This window comes from Python bivittatus, unplaced genomic scaffold (assembly GCF_059951505.1).
Source record: "Python bivittatus isolate LINGU-HERP-01145 unplaced genomic scaffold, Pbiv_v1 ctg000960_np1212, whole genome shotgun sequence".
Lineage (NCBI taxonomy): Eukaryota > Metazoa > Chordata > Lepidosauria > Squamata > Pythonidae > Python > Python bivittatus.
Window position 1 is genome coordinate 2766544 of NW_028277124.1, and position 19900 is coordinate 2786443.

General features: G+C 37.7%; 2 protein-coding genes across 3 annotated transcripts in view; one reads left to right on the forward strand and one right to left on the reverse strand.

The window, feature by feature from the left end:
* LOC103055199 (sodium-dependent neutral amino acid transporter B(0)AT3) overlaps positions 1 to 11647 on the forward strand; it is a 38195-nt gene extending 26548 nt beyond the window's left edge. For both annotated transcript variants that reach the window (XM_025164187.2, XM_025164191.2), the window contains 5 exons: positions 5028 to 5184; positions 6395 to 6599; positions 8310 to 8469; positions 10624 to 10780; positions 11465 to 11647. In XM_025164187.2, the coding sequence (XP_025019955.1) occupies positions 5028 to 5184; positions 6395 to 6599; positions 8310 to 8469; positions 10624 to 10780; positions 11465 to 11647 (862 nt within the window). The remainder of the gene's footprint in view (positions 1 to 5027; positions 5185 to 6394; positions 6600 to 8309; positions 8470 to 10623; positions 10781 to 11464) is intronic.
* TERT (telomerase reverse transcriptase) overlaps positions 11566 to 19900 on the reverse strand; it is a 34304-nt gene continuing 25969 nt past the window's right edge. The window contains exons 12-17 of the mRNA XM_088131395.1: positions 19393 to 19519; positions 19073 to 19134; positions 16952 to 17080; positions 15977 to 16089; positions 13469 to 13598; positions 11566 to 11703 (exon numbers count right to left, since the gene is read on the reverse strand). Coding sequence (XP_087987521.1) covers positions 13495 to 13598; positions 15977 to 16089; positions 16952 to 17080; positions 19073 to 19134; positions 19393 to 19519 — 535 coding nt within the window. The 3' untranslated portion in view covers positions 11566 to 11703; positions 13469 to 13494. The remainder of the gene's footprint in view (positions 11704 to 13468; positions 13599 to 15976; positions 16090 to 16951; positions 17081 to 19072; positions 19135 to 19392; positions 19520 to 19900) is intronic.

The following is a 19900-nucleotide window of genomic DNA, read 5'->3' on the forward strand; positions in this document are numbered from 1 at the left end:
GAATTAATGAATGTGTACCAGGGAACATGTTTTCCTAGAGGATCTCATGTAAATTACATAAGAATACATGTTCCAGTACTTTTAATTCCTGGCAACTTATAACATTCTCCAGAAGCTGCCACTATCTTTCTGACTTTATAACTGGTTAGACCAAAAGTCAGCTTGCCTGTGGGAGAGGGAACAGTGACAAGTTTAACTTTATTGTCTCTGACCTGACATTGCTTTTGATACATTTAATCATGAACAGTACATTCATGTAATTGGGACTACTGATCTGAGACAGTAGGGTTGTTTTCCTCCTATGAAATAATTGCTTACGGTTAATCCTTTTTATTTCTTCCTTGTTTAATCCACCCAATAATGACAAGTTAAACCATAAGAAGTGAATAAAATGCAGTGGGCTTTTATATTTCATATTGACCAATTCCAGTCAGTAACAGTTTTGGTGTAGACTACTCAGTTTCTGAACTATCTTCCAAAGTAGCTTCATGCACGCTGCACACTACTGATACCCAACAGAGAAATGTTGTCCAAGTATGGCTAACTGAAGGCAGGCTATCCCTGTCCACATAAGGCTTCAGTTGGAGGCTATCCTAGGACTTTAAAAAGTGTGTGTGGAGCAATCTTATCAATTTGCCTTCTGGTAAATGTGGCTGATAAAACTTGCCTTCTTCCTCTTCCTCTTCCTTCTTCTGTAGATAACTCCTGTCATATTGTGAGAACACTCTTAACATGTGAAAATTCTTACTGATTACTGACCTTAAAAGATTGTGTAACCCAGTGTATCAAATCTTCATGGAAAGAACAAGCTGGGCATCCTGTTTTGGAAATATTCAACTAAATGGAACTATCATAAAATTAAATAGAACCTGATAAGGCTCGCCCTTCCTTCCTTCCTTCCTTCCTTCCTTCCTTCCTTCCTTCCTTCCTTCCTTCCTTCCTTCCTTCCCTTCCCTTCCCTTCCCTTCCCTTCCCTTCCCTTCCCTTCCCTTCCCTTCCCTTCCCTTCCCTTCCCTTCCCTTCCCTTCCCTGTTCACCAGTACTATCTGGTGCTTTCCTTGCTTATTCTCATGTAGGAAGAAGTGCAAATGTCATTTTTCCTACCAACTGTCCATAAACAGAGGTCTTAGCTAACACCCATAGTTTCAGGAAATATACACAAGTCTATATCGCTGGTGAAAGTTGAACAAATAAATCTGGTTCATCTTGAAGGTGCTATCAAAATTCATATCTATTTTCTATGTGAGATGATACTTATGATCCCTTGGTACAAATAGTTACAGAAAAAAGACATACAGAAAATGTCTTTTCCAAAAAAACACTTTTGGACCTCCTCCAATTAAGGTCCCCAAATCAAGGGAGACAAAACTTGACTGAATCTAAAAGTTGGGGCTTATATACTCAGCAAAAAACTAAAATAATCTATCCAAAACTTGTATATTGCTGATAGCAAAATAGTGCAAACATGATTGTGTGTGTGTGTATGTATGTATGTATGTGTATATACATATACATATACATATACATATACATATACATATACATTACATATACATATACATATATATATATTTATCTATCTATCTTGTATGCTTTATTTTATTTTGTATGTTATATTCTGTGGCTCTACTCTATAAGTTTTATTAAGTTTTATTTAGTTTGGGTCAATGATCTGTAATAAAGAATTTGATTTGAAATATATTTCCTGCCACCCCTGTTAAACGTCCACAAAACATATTCTGCATTACAGTCACTTCCTTTGTTACATATGATTGTGCCATGGCAACATCCATGACCTGATCAGATTAGCAATGAATGTAACTAACCTGGAACAGACACAGGAAAAATCAATTCTTCTTTCTGGACAAACAGGCTATGTTATCATAAAGAAAGCTCCAGATAGTTACATTACCTAGGTTACTGCCAGCACATTAGAAAATACAAGAAACAAAAGAACCCTCAAGCATTCTAAAGGAGCAAGATAGTACAAAAGATTACTAGAGACTAATATGAATTAACATGAGAAAATCACTTTTTGCTGGACAAAATGTGCATTATGATAAAATCTACATAAAGCTAGAAACCTAATATCAGCTTAAACCGAACTGAGTGTAGAGAGCAACTGGTTTCAAGGTACTTCCAAGATTTGGTCAAAATATGAGATTTTACCACAAGAATATGTGGGAACTGTTCATGAGGCCAGTGTACCTTTGCTGTTAGGCCTGGGGGGTTGCCAGCTCCAATGGAAAATAACACTTTACAGATCCCTGATTCAAATCAAAATAGCCCCATCCAAAGAAACAGAAACAAATGTATGCCAAACTTTAAAGAACAGAAGGCTATGATTTCATACTGTATAGGAAGAAGAGTCATAGAACAAGGAACTAATAGCACTGAGGAAGAAGAACCAAGGCACCAGCAAAGATCCAGATACAAAACAAGGTCACCGATCTATGTCAACCTAGCTAGCAACAGAGTTACCAGGAGACTATGATTTGCCTCATTAAGAGAAGCCCAATTTGAGGCAAAAGGATGAATCCAGCCATGTTCATCTAAAAGTAAAAAAAGTAAAAATGGACTAAAAATAACAGAGGAAGCATAAAAGAGACAAACACCAAATTTTATTTATTTAAGAAACAGAAATAAAAGACATAGGTATAGGATAGGAGATATTTGGCCTGATAATAGTACTTGTGGAAAAAAATCTTGGTATTAAACAATGAGTACGAATCAGCAATATAATGTGGATGCCAAAAAAAAAAAAGCAAACACAGTTTTGGGCTTATACTTTCTAAATCCTGGGAAATAATTGCTTCCAGTTCCAGGCACAAGGCTTAAAAAGGATTCACACACTGTAACAGCTTCAGAGAAGGGCAGTGAGGATGATCAGGGGATTTGAAATTAAATTCTGTGAAGAGAGGAGAATCTGAGGATGTTCAACTTTGGGAAAACTGGGGTGAGAGGATGTGATAGCATTCTGCAAATACCTGAAAGGATGCCACACAGAAGAAAGCCCAAACTGTTTTTTCATCAGAGGAGAGAATATGCATTTAAGTTACAGGAAGGCAAATTCTACTTTCTAAATTTCCTGCACCAAGCAACTCCATGATTCCATACGTTACAGTGTTTACTGCTTCATTAAAATGAAGGAGTAGGTTTCTTGACAACACAGAGAGCTTGTACAGATCTCTGGGTGAGCTCTCTGAACTTGAGGTAACTTGAGAGAAGACATATGGCAAAACTGTCACTCACCAGAATTCAATTTAACATTCTTCACTAAATCCAAACCTTTATTATGGCCTATGGACTAAAAAGCACAACAATAAAACACATAGACCTATAATTATTAATAAAACTTAAATAAAATAAATGGCAATAAAATTACATAAGACGCATTATTATAGTAACTGTAGCACACAATAGCAGTGGCAATCACCAAAATGTATGCTAAGCTTCAACCGTAGGTAGGACAGATACAACAAATGATAACACAAAATTGGGCAACCTGGAAAGATATGTCAGGGCCTTGGTCAGATAGAAGTAGTGACAGATAGACATTGTGCTCTCTACCAGGGTAGTTCTTTAAGATGAGATAAATACATATCTTCCTTGGTTCCCTATAGAGAGAACAACAAAGGAGCATTGGCTTAGGGAGTCCACAGAGCCATCTCTGTAAGCACTGCTAAAAAAGGATGTTTTTATACCTCCCCACAGAACTGCAGAGGGTCAAGCATCCACCTGGCCAAGGTGAAAGCCCAAGGAAATTTCAGAATTAGAACTGAAGAGAGATAAGATGATGGCACATACCCTTCACTAAATTGGGTACTATTTTGGGGCTTCACTATTGGTGTCTGTCCAAAATTATCTAGTTGGAGAAGGAAATAGGGTGGAATAAGAAAGGTTGTGATGTGAGATGTTTCTATTCAGGATTCTAGCTACTCCATTTCATTCCCAGTCTCCACTGCTTTTTTCTCTCTTTTTCCCCTCCACTATGTTAAGTCTTCATTAGGTTGTTTTTGGAAGAAGGAAATGAGTGCACCAGCACTCAAGCTCCTTTCAAATACTGGATTTTTTCCATTGATTTCTATGGGAAGCTCTTTTATTTGGGGAAACATTTATAAATAGCTTTTAAAAAGGCTAGCTTAACCCTAACCCTAATGGAAATCAATCCTCCATGCTTTTCTTATTGCTGAGACTAATCTTTTAACACTGGAAATGTAAGTTATGGCCTCAATTACTTCTTGAAGACTTGATGTTATTTGTAACTTATCAATGAGTTGCTTACAGATGTGATTATGTATGGACAATGCAATGAAAAGTAGTCACTCTATTAGAATTTTTGTATAAATTTCACATACATATTTCACGTGCATGAGAAGCCCATATATATATGTGTATATGTGTATGTGTGTGTATATACAGTATATATATAATTTAGTTGTATTGGTTTTTCCTTCACTTTTTGCTTTTCCCTCTGTTTTATTAAATAGAGTTTTCTTGTCAGGGTGAACTGGGAGATAAACAATTGAATGACTGTCTCTAACTTTGTTTTATATGTCAGAATTTCTCTCCCTATGCCTTTTTCCAGGATATTCCATCCTATTGCCTCTCCCATCTGGTTTTCAAAGTCTTCTTCAGAGTGATCTACATTTTCCATATACAAAGCATCTGTTGGATTTTTTTTTCCACTGAAGGGGGATATTTTGTAATCTTCTGAAGATCACTTGTATTTCTAAAATCTCAAAGATACCCTTAGATTTCTTTTGGTTTCCTATAATATAGGGATGGGTTATGTGTTGCTCTCCACACATCATTTCATCAATCTTAGACAGTAAGGCCAATGGTGAGGAATCACTAGAGGTGTAATTCAACATTTGGAGGGTCTCATGTTGCCCACTCCCATTCTATGTGGATGATGCTACTTTTAAGTGTGAAAACTCAAAGTGATGGCTTTTAAGAGCAAAAGTTGATTTGCTAAGAATGGTAGTAATGAAAATAATTCAAATCTTTCTGGACTTCCATGACAGAAATATTGCAGCACTCACAACAGCATTTAATTTGACGAACCAAAGCATTTCAAGAGAGAACTATACAGTCTGGCTTGAGTCTCTGAGTAAAATTTCTCCACCAACAGTTTCTAATCTCAAGCTGAAAAAATGTGATCTTCAACATTTCCTTGATCAGGTATTGTAAGTACATTACTGAGAGGTCCTGTCTTGCCATGAAAGAATCCTGTGGATTCCTTGTATTGGGATCAGTTCTTTCTCTTTTACCTAAGCGGCTTTGTCTGCATTGAGAGTATGATGAGAAATGTGCACCTGGAGTGAGATTCAGAGAGCCACTTGAGAGCAATGGGAAAAGGCTTGGACAGACCAAGTATTACTACCAAATTGACTAGTTCCCCTCTAGGTGCTATTTTCCATTCAAGATTCTTGTATAGAGCTGATGGTGGTATGTACTCATCAGATTTACATTTTCATCCAGTCTTCCTATGCCATAAACATCTTAGATTCTTGTTAATTTACTGCTTACCTGGATACCTTTCCGATTTAAGCACCACCTGTCAAGCATGTATAACATGAAAACTAGTATGCTAGGGAAAATGTTTTCAGACCAGCTTTTCTTTCACAGCTTTCTTTTTCAAATTAGTACTTTTTTAAATGTTGAGGACAATTTTAAATTTATGTTCTCCTTCTGTACATCCAAAGAGAACTGTACATATTTTGTTCCTGTGGGAGCATGATGGGAATTTTTAGTTGAGGGGGGAAAAAGTGACTGTAAGGCTATATGATGAGAAATTGATTTAAAAAAACATGTGCCAGGCTTGGAATTTTTTTCCCCATAATTTGTTTTCATAATAATGAAACTAATTGTTATGAGATTCAGGACAGTTAAAAGGCAGCATTTCTTTACCCAGTTAAAATGATGGGGAACAGGATCATGTATGAAAAAGGCAGATCTGTTCCAAAGGTTCTTGTGACTTTCTGTAATGCAACCTGCCTTTTGTAGAGATGGTTCTATGGCCACCATTGTCAGACATGCTTAAAGTGAAAGCTAGGACACAGCAACTGTGTGAAACGTATTTCTGACAAAGGTCTCTTATTTACTTAGGTCCTGGAAGAAAATATCAGCAAACATATCCCCACACTGATATATCCAATCAAACATCACACCACTTTTAAACTGTTTTGGATTAATCTTGGTTTGAGAGGCTTAAACTGCTGGGAATCTGTCTTTGTCCAATTTTCATTTTCCAGATGGAGAAGCTAAATTGTAGTCCACATTAATGTGCCAAGGTTAATCAGCCAAGACTTGCCTTTGCATTGTAAGGTAATATGGACAAGTGTGTATGGCTGATCAGATCAATGACCCATTCTGTTTTCAAATTTTGCAGAGTGCTTCTGGACCTGGCCTGGCCTTTATCGTATTCACTGAAGTTGTACTGAAGATGCCTGGATCCCAAGCATGGGCAATTCTGTTTTTCATCATGCTCTTCACCCTGGGTCTGTCTTCTATGTTTGGACTCATTCAGGGCATCTTGACTCCTTTCACAGAGTTTCCCATTGTGTCAAAATATTTGCGCAAAGAAGCTTCTTGTGGTAAGGCTACTTTCGGAAAGCGTTTCCTTTCCGTCTTTTTTTTTTCCCCATTTGTTTATAAAAGATGCTGACAGCGCTATTGAATATTTACCCAATTACCTAACTATACTGCTTCAGGGTAGTCCAAGTAAAGTAGGAATGGGCCTTCAAATCTGGTCCTCCAGCTACCCTGTTTGGTCTGCAGGACTTCAAGCAAAGCTATTCCCAAGGGAATAGCTTGCTTCTCTTTCACTGCCACATGAGAGTTTTCTTCCCTCTTCATTAAGGGTGTGTGCATGTGGGGGCAGAGCAGGGGCATCCATGAGGGGATCCATGATGTTAAAATGGCAGCCACAAATATACAAGTTCCACTTCTTCGTATATCCACTCCTGTGTATATATACAGTATACACAGCTTCAAATCACTCTTGATTCCTGACAACTGCCTGGACTAATCCGTGAAGTTTTCTTGGCAAGATTTTGGAAGTGGTTTGCCATTGCCTCCTTCCAAGGGCTGAGAGAGAGTGACTGACCCAAGATCATCCAGCTGGCTTCGAGCCTAAGGTGGGACTAGAACTCACAGTCTCCCGGTTTCTAGTCTGATACCTTAACTACATCAAACTGGCTCCCATATATGTCTGTCTGTATATATATGTGTACACACACACACACACACACACACACATTCGGGCAGAAGCTTTTTGTAGGCTAATGTTCACTTTGTTAACATGAAGAGTTATCTTCAATCTCAAGCACACCAATTGCATCATGACAAAAACAACAACAACCCTCTAAATTACCTTATAGGATTATGGATGTGTAGATAACCATGTACTTACCCAGTCAATTTATCTCAAGATTTAGCCAACTGTTGCACTGGAAGACGACTATTTTTTCCTCCATGCTTTATTAATTGGCTATAGACAATCATGGTTTCCCCCTTTGGATATTGGTGGGAGCGCACTTTAGGCTTGTGGGATATACTCTGTTTTAACAGAAGAAAAATCCACCACCTGTCCTGCTTCCACTAGTAGGTCAATGGACCCAGTCCAAAACGTGAGTGGGGTGAGGACAAACCCTAAACTTAGATTTCATTTATACTTAGATTAAAATGAATTTACATTAAAGATTCATTACAGCAATGGCTCCTCCCATTTTATACTTAATGATTACTTTTTCAGACATTTTAAAACTAACTCTTTTGATACCAACTTTTGGAAGGCCTTGATGGAGGTTCCTTCCACGTTTCTGAGAGCCTGAGGTTATGCAACTCTACCTTACAGGGATAACAGTGGCAAGAATAGTCAGACTATTTTCCAAGACAAGGAAGAGTTGTATGAGAAACTGCCTTCTGCCTTGTGTTCACTTTTATAAGGATAAATTACACAGTGCGCACCAAGATAAATATAATTTGTGGCTGAGTTACATTGTGAGATTGGTGTCTGCTTTTATTGCTGAGCAAAGTACATCCCTAAGTGAAATCACTAGCATATATTCTATATTTAACCAAATTTGCTTCTGTCCTTAAACTCTTAGGGAAAATCCGGGTGGTGGGGTGGGGGGCAGGACTTGGGGAAGTATTGGCAACATCCATGCAAGTGAGAAGCAAGTTTGACAGATCCAGTATTATCCTTGAGCAGAGCTTGGGATTGTTTAACTACCTAGCTAAATCATAATTTCTCTTTTTTGCTTTTTCATTAACACACAACTACTGAACTTTGTCTTCATTAGGTATAATATGCTTTATCTCATTTTTGACGGGTCTCCTTTTTACTACGCGATCAGGGAGCTACTGGCTTGAAGTGTTTGATAGCTATGGAGGAAGCATACCATTGCTGGTCATTTCTTTCCTTGAAGTGTGCGGTGTTGTATTTGTTTATGGACTGAAAAGGTAACTGGATTCTTGTATGTCATTTCTTAGTAAGTTCTTCAACTTAAACTGAGACAGTGTGGGAATGGAGTAAGAGTGGGCAGACCTCAGCCATGGAAGTTCATTGAGTGGGTGACTCTGAACTGGTCATTTTCTCTCAGTCCAACCTACCTTGCAGGACTTTTAGGGAAAAGTAGGAGGAAGAAGAGCTATGCATTTTACCTTGAGCTCCCAAATGAAAAGCAGGATAGAAATCTAATAAATAAATAATAGTTAAGAACAGCACTGTACTAAGATTATACATATTTGTTTTATTTTTACTACAATACTTTATTGTATTCAGAGATCTGTATAAATTATCTCAGTGAAGTTCAAATCCAGGAATATGGAAAACCATCATTATCATCATGCCCTTATTTTAGGGGAAAGGCTTAAGCTAAGAAAAGATGGCTCCCTTAAGGTTAGTTAGAGAAGGCACTCTGGAAGCATTTGAACTGAAGGCATTCTCTGAGAATGCCATCACCTAGCCTCTATACAATAGACGGTTTATCACTTTAATAAAGCCCCTGTGCAAAGCATTTTAACACCTAAGATGAATGAGAAAATACCCCAGCTTTCCATTCTATATCTCCTAGCAATTCAATGGATTCCTAGTGGAAAAATTCAGTGATTTTTTCCCACTGATGGGGTTTGAAAAGCCTAGTTCACTGATTTGCAGTGATTAATCTACCCCAATTCTCCCATGAAATGTTAATATTTTTAACCACTCCCTATTTACACAGAAATGCCTCAGCCTACTTGTACAAAACCACCAAAGGAGCAGTATAACCATTAATGTCCTCTAAGAGCATTTCTGCACTAGCAATCAGCATTGTGGCAGTTTCTCACTAGACTTTATTTTGCCACAATGGCTGGATGGTGCTAGAAATCACTACTGCAGAAATGCTGTAATTTTATTTTGAGGTTGCTTTTAAAAGCCTCACATTTAAAAGACCTTAGTTCCAATATCCATATATTTATTTTTCTGAAACTGAATGATCTTTGCCGCTTTAGAATTGTCTATCATTCTCGTTGAATTCTGTTGAAAGACATAAATACAGATGGCTATTTTCTTTTATTTTTCATGCCAAAGAGAGGTGTAAATCCACTCTACACAGATTCCAAGTTGAAGCTGACAGCTTTTAACTCTCTTGAGTTAAAAAAGGCCCTTTTCTGAAAAACTGTGTTGAACCCAGAACTGAATCTTGTGGTTCAGACCTAAATCTATATTAATTTCAGCCTAGTATTAAGCTAGCTAGGTTCTTTTGAACCTCAAGCCTGTTATTTTCCCCTTAGCTGTGAATAATCTGCAATCATTAAATTCCCCCCAATTTTTAGCCAGTCTGAACTGGTAATGCAGATTTGAAGTGACCCAATTAGCCTCCTCAATGATAAACAGGCCTGAATGAAAGGTAAAGTGTCTGCAAGATTTAATGACAGTCAAGAGGTGACATCATCTGTAGTTCAAGACAGACAATCAACGAGGAGTGATATTTTCAGTTCCCTTTGTCTATAACCTTCTGTAAAAATAATGCTCTAAGCAACAAGCATTTCCATTATTGCATTATATCAACATGATTCCTATGACCGAAGACCAGTTTCTCCAGTCACAAACATTTAAATAACATCAATTTTGAAGATTTTGCACCTAATGTGCAATACAACAGAATTTTCTGTTCTTTTTAAATTCACACAGGTCATCACCTGAAGTTAAAGCTATGAAGCAATTAGAATATACACACACATGCACACATATTCTTACATATCTGTATCTATCTGTAGGAAAATGTGGCTTGAACAGCCACCTTTGTAAAATGCAGCACTCTATCCGCTGCTGGGTTCATGCGAAGTGTATTTTTCCTGTCAGCCACTGACTGAACAGCAAGATTCTCTGTTATTAAGCCTTTACTGTAGCTTGGAATAAAATGATTTCCCTCAAGATATCTTGTTGCTAATTGGGAAACACCACAGAGAAGTATATCAAAGACTAACTTTGTGGTGACATTGTAATAGGTGCCTAAAGAGGATTACACACCAGTTATTACAGAGTAAATGGTAACTGACTTTTTATGTAATCGCTATAATGCAAGTTTAGAGATTCCATTGTGCATTGACTATAAACCAATTTGGCCACAGGTTCTGCAATGACGTGGAATGGATGACTGGACGCCCAGTAAATTTCTACTGGAAGGCATCATGGCAGTTTATCAGCCCTGTACTAATGCTTTCAGTCTTTTTGAGTTATCTATCTATTCAGCATCCATCAACCTACAACACATGGAATCCAAGCTACGTATGTTATACCCAATATTTGATTTCCAGCATTTATTTTTATGCATCAAAAATAAGGACCCAGTCATTACCACAGTGCTGCATAAGCAGCTCCTGCATAAAAGATACAGTGCTTAAAAATCAAATTAATCGGCCAACTCAGATTTAGAAAAACGGTTTATTATAGATGAGAGACTATCCAGTTACGAGACGACTCATACGTACATCAAATTGGCAATACGTTTCTTCTCTAATGTGTTGTTTTCATTACAATAGTTTACTATCTAGAATTTTCAGTTATGATTGTTACTTTTTTTATAAGCTGCTCTGAGATCATTGCTATAGATGTTGGAAGCAGATAAAGAAATAACTAACTTGTAACCAAGTTACGTGTCACTCATTTGCCCTACACTGGCTGGGGGGCTGTGCACACCTTCTTTATATGTGCTGGGGCAGCAAGTATGCATACATTTATCACAATAGAATAACTCAAGATTAACATACCATGTACATTTAAAGAACTCTTTGCCTCCACCTGTTCATTACTCTATGCCTTTGTAAAAACAGAAAACCTTTTAATATAAGAGATGAACTTGCAGGAAAAGCATGGCACATCCTTGTGAAGGATTGTTAACCTCTGTGTGGTCCCCTCTTTGTCCCACTATCATCCAGGGATCATTTCATGCAATGTATGTTTATCTTACAGGAAGGGTTTCCTTCAAAAGAGCCCAAATTTTACCCCCGCTGGGTTTTATTCATCTGTGGCTTGCTTGTGCTCTTACCATGCATATTTATTCCAATTGGAGCCATTTGCCAATTTAAGAACGTAATGCTGAAAAGGAAGGAGAAGCAAGTCCTACATCCATCTGAAAGCACCGAAGGCAGCTGATGCTCTATGATTCTATCATCTGATTCCAGTAGTCCGCAGTAAACGAGAAGTCCAGGCTACCAACATAAAAAGTATATTAATTTAAGGCAATCTATGAGAATTAAGAGTGTACATTGTCTATGTAAACTTCTGTAGAATTCTTAGTGAAAGTAGTAAAGCATTTCAAATAAACGGCCTTTATATTATATTCTGCCACGCTAAAGGTTTTCAAGAATTTATTTTATACATTTTCCCCATGTTCTTTAACTGAACAAAAGAAAAAGTATAATGAGAAAGAGATAGGGAGGAGAAAAAACACAATCAAGTAAGTATATTCATACAAGCCAGTTCTTAAATGACCCGTTGGGTAGAAATTGATCAATGGCTGACGGAGTAATTTTTGTGAGCACTTTCGGGGCAGGGCCAAAGATCAAGTGTGGTTCCCTTTTTCCTCTGTGTTGCAATTTGAGAGAAAGGCAATGCCTGTCTTGCAAACTTCTCCTAAACCTGTTAAAGTAAGGTTGGGCACGAAATGGGGTGGAAAAATGTTTTGTCCCAAATGCCAAACAAAAACACCCCTATTCAAATGTTTTGAACCTCCTGCTGAAGCAACACTCAAAACATTTTGAGGGTTCTCCCATGTGAAACAATGGAAATTCAAAAGAAGCTCTTGCTACCTCATTTTTCATTGTAGGGCCACAAAAATAGGTGGCATGGTACTCCTTGCTTATACTGTCCACCATCTAACCTATGGGGCAAAAATTAAAGTCTGAATCTTTGCCAGAACTATCTTCCCTAGACCCAGGGAACATATCAATTATCTGTAAAAAGAAGAACAGATCAGCATAGATTTGAATTGAACTTTATATAGCAATCTAGCCAGAGCTACATCAATTACTTTCATATGGATTACTTAGTACTAGAGACTGCTCATTACCAAGAACGGTACAATAAACACCAATAGAACTCTTCATCTTCTTTAGCAGTTAGCCTGGCAACGGAGCTCCCTATTATGTCAGCAAAGTACAGGGAAAGAGGATAATGTTTTTCTGATGTAGGCTTAATGTCTGCAATAAAACTACAGCTGTATCTTGAATCCGTATGCTTGAGTGCATAGCCTAATCTCAGATTTATCTAGCATTCTCCCATACATGTTTGAGAGTTAAGGACACAAGGCAAGCTCTCTTGGGGATAAGCCATCTGCAATGTAATAGCAGGGTTATATTGAATCAAACATATAAACAATGAAGTATGTTAGGAAAGGTCAGGATGATTCAACAGAATTTAAGGGAAGCAACTTGGTTTTATAACCGATCATTATAAAAATACTATATAACACCTAGCATTATTCTGATCAGGCTTTAGAGGATAGAATATAGTTTTTGACAACCATAAATTACACTTTAGGCACAGCATCAGGAGAGACAGCTGGCTCACCACTCCTGGATTACATTAATTTTTTCTTATTTAAAAAAAACAAAAACAAACACCACCAGAATTTCAAATTAGACACATTTTTTATTGCCTTGTGAAAAAATACTTTTTGATTTACTGAGCTTAAGTAGAGCTGATGTGAAAACTATTGCCTAAATTGTCTTAATCTCTCAATGATTCACAAAATTAAGTATACATCCCCTTTTGGACAAGACAGTTGTGCTGTAATTTACTTATCAAGAATTCTTTACAATTCACTGACAATGTGACTATAATCACATTGCACAAACTTGACTAGATGAGGTAAGGCAAAGCTTTAAAAAGATAACTTGTTACATTCCAGTTCCTTTGTAGAAAAAGTCTCAAGTGAACACATGGACAGAAAAATTAAGCAAGTAGAAGGCGAACCTTTGGAAGAACGTTGTTTTATATAATTAATCGAGGATGGCTTTGAAATCTTCATATAATGACGGCTTTATTACTTCACTAAGCAGTTGCATGGTAGCTTCTGGAATCTGACGAATCAACCGTATTTTACCTACAAAGAAAGTGTCATTAACTAAATACTTCTTTAGACCAATAAGTTATTCTGAACAGATGTACCAGATCATCAAGTACACAGCATCAGAGAAAAGCAGAGAACAAAGCCCCAAAAAGGTTCTATAGTCATCTTCCTTCTGTAGGGCTACTACCGATATCTTTGGAAATAATTTGCTTGAATATTTAATAAAAATAATGAATTAAATCACAGAAATTGGCAGCAGCCACATGTTCCACTAAGAATACTCAGTATCTATCATTCATTCATTCATTCATTCATACATACATACATACATACATACATACATACATTCATTCATTCATTCATTCATTCATTCATTCATTCATTCATTCATTCATTCATATATTCATTCATATATTCATTCTGTTGTTGTTGTGCTTAGCATTTGTTCCACTTGGTTGCAGAGTTCATTTGTTTTGCATTGTGCTTGCTTCAGTTTACATAATGAAGCTATCAATGCATGATATGACAAATTCTGCTTTTCAGCCAGTTTGGTGCAGAAGCTGATGCTGATTTTTGCTGTTTGTATGTGGGTGCGTGTATGAATGAATGGAGTGCTATATTTTGATTACGTGCCATCAAATTGTTGTTAACTCTTAGTGACCATATAGATATATTTTCTCCATGATGATCTGTCCCTATCCTAGCCTTTCAGGACTTCCATTCATCACTGTAACTTTGTCTGTCTGTCTTCCTGCTGTCCTCTTCTCTTTCCTTTCACCTTTCCCAGCATTACAACCTTCTTCAGAGAGCTAGGTCTTTGCATAATGTGTCCAAAATAGGATAATTTGAGCCTGGTCATTTGTGCCTTGAATTAGAACTCTGGGTTCATTTTTTCGATGATCCATTGGTTTGTTTTCTTAGCTGTTCACAGTATTCTCAGGAGTCTTCTCTAATACCAAAGTTCAAAAATGTCAATACTCTTCCTATCCTGTTTCTTCAAAGTCTAACTTTATTTTCCACAGAGTGTCACAGGGAATACTATGGCTTGCACGATTCTGATCTTTGTAGGTATAGACACATCACGGCATCTGAAGATCTTTTCCAAGGCTTTCTTGGTTGCTCTACTGAGTGCTGGTCTGCAGTGTATTTCTTGACTGCTTGTTCCCTTACTGTTGATAGTTGATCCTAAAAGGCAGAAGTTGTCCACCACTTTGATATCTTCATTGCCAATTCTAAGGCTGGTTGTTCTACTTGTTGTCATGAATTTGGTCTTCTTTATATTTAATTTTAGCCCCATTTTTTCACTGTGCTCCTTGACTTTTAGAACTTTGCATTTTCAGATTTCACACAAGAGACACTGTAATATAATGTAAGGTGCTGGATTAGGAGGAGGAGACCCAGGTTTTAGAAGTCAGTTGGGTGACCTCGGCCTTAGACTGTGATGTTGAAAAACAACTATCTACCACCCTTCAGTGGACCAGTGTGTTGATTATAGTCTATAACTTTCAGGAAGAGACCTTCATCTTGCAGTGGATTGATTCAGCTGATGATAATAAAAATACACAAGCCCACACTTTTATTGCAGGAATGATGCCAGTGACTGTGCAGATAACATCACCCAATTATAGAAGATATATCTAGGCAATATTAACTTGAGATCATAAAAATCTCCTTATTGTGCCAACATTCTATTTATAAATGAAACTTTGGGCAGAGTTCTCTCTGTTCACTAAAAGAAAAACATAATTTCTTAACGGCACTCGTATTGATTAAAACCATTTTTACTAATGATCACAGTAACTAGGATTATTTTTACCTATATGTTGGCATCTTTAATTAAAAACTACAGTTAGAAAATAATGCTTTTGTATATTGCTAATGAGATTTTCATTAAAAAGACCTACATATAACAGAAAGCATAATTGGAAATAGAGATAATATTTGGAGAGCATAGTAGCAGTTGAGGACATTACATTGCTTATATAGACCCTATTGATGTGGACAGATACATTGACTGATATGCGCATACGAATATAATACTTAGCCTAGCAGTTGTTAGAAGCAACCAATTACTTGCAGCTTAAGCTAGACTGAGGCAGGATAGGAGTTACCCCCAGCTTGTCCCCTAAGTTGTACAGACAGTCTACTAAGGAACAGCTACCTCTTTTCTGAAGTTCTGCAAGACTGTGAGGCTGCAATGGAGTAGGGTGATTAGCTAATCCTAGTCTCCCTCCTCAAATGATGTGGAAAGAGTAATAACTATATCTGACAGCGCTTACAGAAAGACAGTATCTAAGGACCACAATCAGAATGCTAATTGTCATATTGTACATCAAATGTATTCATGCTTTATGAATTCACTTAAAAACATCTCAAATGTATGACGAACATCAAAGGAAAGGAATACTTACATTGTTTGAGAGGTACAAGAAGACACTTGTAAATTACCCTGTGATTTTCCAATTTAGTACTGAAGGCATGGTAGGAAAGCCACTGAACTGCTTTGTAAGAAAGCGGAATTGGACTACCTATACAAGAAAAAGAAATCCCCCAAACTTAGGAATTGGTTTTGGGACTCGGTACAATTGCTTTTCTATAAAACATCACTACTTTTGCATGATCGTTGCTGCAACCGAGGGACCAACTGGTCTGACATTCAAATGTATCACTGGATATTTCATTTTACTTCAAAAACAAGCAAAAAATAAAACCATGCCGTTGCCACCCTTGTGGGAAAACATTTGGGATTACAGTATATACAGGGCATTTAATTCCTTATTAGATGCTGATGTCAAAATAAAAATAAATCATTGTACCTGGCAGTAACCAATGAGATTTTCCTTTCCAAGCCACAGAGCATCTCACAGGGGAAGCAATTTTCACTTCAGCAGAAAGAAAAGGGGCTTAACTGCTCTTTGGTGATGTTACCTAGTCGGGTACTGAAACGTCTGCAAACAACCAAGCTCAGAGAGCAACAAGGACTCCACAGTTAACTGCTCCTCTCTCCATGCCATAGTCTCACTCCTAATCAGTATTCTTAGAGGCTACTTGAAGGGGAAAGGGCACAGCGATTTCCAACATCATGTTTAATTTGTTTTTAAGAAAGGAAAAAAGAGCTAGTTTGATGTAGTGGTTAAGGCACCAGGCTAGAAATCTGGAGTCCCTGAGTTCTAGTCCTGCCTTAGGCAAGAAGCCAGCTGGATGACCTTGGGCCAGTCACTTTCTCAGCCCTAGGACACAGGCAATTGCAAACCACTTCCAAAATCTTGCCAAGAAAACTGCAGGGACTTGTCCAGGCAGTCAAAGGCACACACACAAAAGGAAAAAGTCAGCCTCTGGCAGCCATTTTTAAAGGGGATTTTGGGCTAAAAATTTTTTTATTTCACCTACCTGCATTTTTAGCTTTCAGAACAGAGAAACAGCATGAAGCAGTATCAGAGATGACCATCAGGAAGAAACCTGGGTTATTTTTGATATGCCGATGAAAGGGGAGCTGGAGAACACAGGCATGAAACCTAGCATGAAAAAAGCCACAGATATTCCTTGCTTGTAAGGGTGGAGAGGGTTTAAGATATATCAGGACCTAATGCCACTGAATTTAGAATTCTGGAGGCAGAATCTGTACTGGATCAAATCAGGGAATTGCCTGCGAGAGGGTGGCTTTAAGGCCAGCACATATATGGACTTTTAAGGGACTCCCTACTGCTTGTGAACTTTTTAACTAACTGTTGAACTGAATAGTGATACAACACAGTGAGACTAAAGGACCAAACTTCTCCTTCCATTTGGCCTTGACCAAAGTGTATGTTCTATAATTCTGATAAGCAAATGTTTGCAGAGAAGAGACAGAGAGAGACAGAGAGAGAGGGAGAAATAAAACCTTGCAAGAGAAAAGATTTGTTCAATTGTAAAGTCATTAAAGGATTATCAGTACTTAAGAAAGTGAAGATGGGAATTCTAATGCAGCAAGGGCAAGGCTGAAAGGATGCATGTCAAAGTCCAGACAGATTTTATCCAGACACAATGTTCTGGAGCAAAACTGGTTAATAAATTACATGCTTACCACCTACTCTTTGATAGCAGAGGAGGTGGTATGAGGGGTGGGGGTGGAGAAGCAAGAGCAGCTGCATATACACAGTTGTTTCAACTGACATGAACTGACGTCAGTTTTGATCTGAGAATGATGCAGATCCATTCCTAGAAACATTTACTTAGCTGAGAAAGCTCCCAATGCCTACATTGCTTCATAATGACTCTCAGGAGGCCACCCCAAGTAAACTTGCACAACTGCGGTTTTGAGAAGACCTTATAGTATAATCCCGTGTTTTGCTATCATGGTTGGCACTTGCTGGCCACGCTGTTAGGTCTTTATAACTGCCCTTTCGTTTTCTTCCAACAACCTCTGATCGTTCTGTTTAGACTCAAAGATTTCCCAAGTTATCAAACAAAACTCATGTCTACTTAGTTTCTTTATTTTAAAAGGGCTTGTTTTTTGCACTGGCAGATTTCTTGGTGAAGATTTCTTATGCTGTTTGCTAGAATATGTAAAAAAGGAAACTGTCACCATAGGAATCAAAGAAACAGCTCAACTAGTCTCTTTGTCTAGGAGCCTCTAGACCAGTGTTTCTTAACCTTGGCAACTTGAAGATGTGTGGATTTCAACTCCCAGAATTCCAGTATTCTGGAAGTTGAAGTCCACTACATCTTCAAGCTGCCAAGGCTGAGAAACACTGCTCTAGACAATTAAACCCAAACGTTTTCCAGAGTACAGATCACCACTGAGGTTTGGTCCAAAGGAAACTGTAAAGCTGCAAATCTCCAATTTATGCATGGCCAGATTAAATATAAAATTTTGGGAGGGGGGGACGTATACACTATGAAAACCATTCTGCTGGTGGCCTATTTGTGTGAAGTTGGGGATAAATTGACAAAAGAAAAGAGACTGTAGGAAACAGGTAAATGTGTAGAAAGTGTATACCTGAGGAGACACAGAAATGTGTAGAAAGTGTATACCTGAGGAATAATTTCAAGTAATTGGGAGCTCTGGAACTGAAGGCTATTCATCCCTTTTAGAAAAATCACTATATAAAATTACTTACAGAACAGGAAAGTATTATTTGTGGGATCCATGAACCATTAAAGCATTTTCCCAAATCATCACATGAATCAACAATAATACCAGTAATTATCATTTTCTAAAAGTTCTAAGAACCGATAACTCTCTCTGTATTGCAATGACAGCATTAGAAAGCATTATCAGGAGGAATATGGATCCATACTGGAAATTAATAGTGAAGGCTGCCCTGATAACACAGATCCTCCTACAGAGCATGGTAGCATCATTGCAACATTAATTGCACTTGATGTATTCAAAACACTCCATTAAAAGGATACAGCAGAGTACACTCAAAAGCAACCTTGAAAAAGTGTAGTGTGACATCTTCCTAACCCATAGCACATTCCAATGGCAATTAACAGAACCATGGCTTTAAAGTTATCATGCTTACCTGTAGGCCTGCAGAAGTAGTATCTTGTAAACATTTATGCATACTGTCCTAAGGCTATTGATCTAAATTTAGAGGGGGGAAAATAGGAAAAGATAAAATGTTATGCCAATACAAACATGCATTAAATCAAATTAAATCAGAATTGAAGATTGGGGGGGGTAACCATCTCATGTAGTGATGCCAAGGTAACTGGAGTGACATCAGTTTCTGGTTCAAGTTGGTTGGGTGGCACTAAATACCGAGATATGGCTGTATGTTTGGGATCATTTTGCATATACATTTTTTTTCAGGCATCACTTCTGAATTCTGCATTCTCTCACCTGTAAATCTACAAACAAAGGATGACATTTCAGCTGCAGGACTGCAAGCAATTTGTTTCTCATGGTCACACCAGCTTTTCTAGTAGATTTGAAAGAGAGGCTTGACCTGATAGATGTATAAGCATAACTGCAGTGGAAGATAAGTGGGGAAGGAGATCAACATAATTTAGGCATTCTTCTAGTTTATTAGATTTTTTTCCTATTACAAGAATATATTTAAGTTGGCTTTTACAAGATTCAAGATATGGATATTTGAAATAATGGTCATGTAGGGAAAGATTAGATACTTAGAAGGTCATAACATTTTAAGCATGTTGATGGCAAACTATAATTTTTAGATAACTGGCTAATTATCTGTAACTTTATACAAATGGGTTCTGGACTTATGCAGAGGTCATTTGGAACTTCCCAGAATTTAGGATTGTTGGTGGGAGATCCGCCTCTTCCCCTCATCACAAGGGGAAGTTTCTGGGCATGGTTCCCAGTCCCTCTTCAAACTCCTAGGACT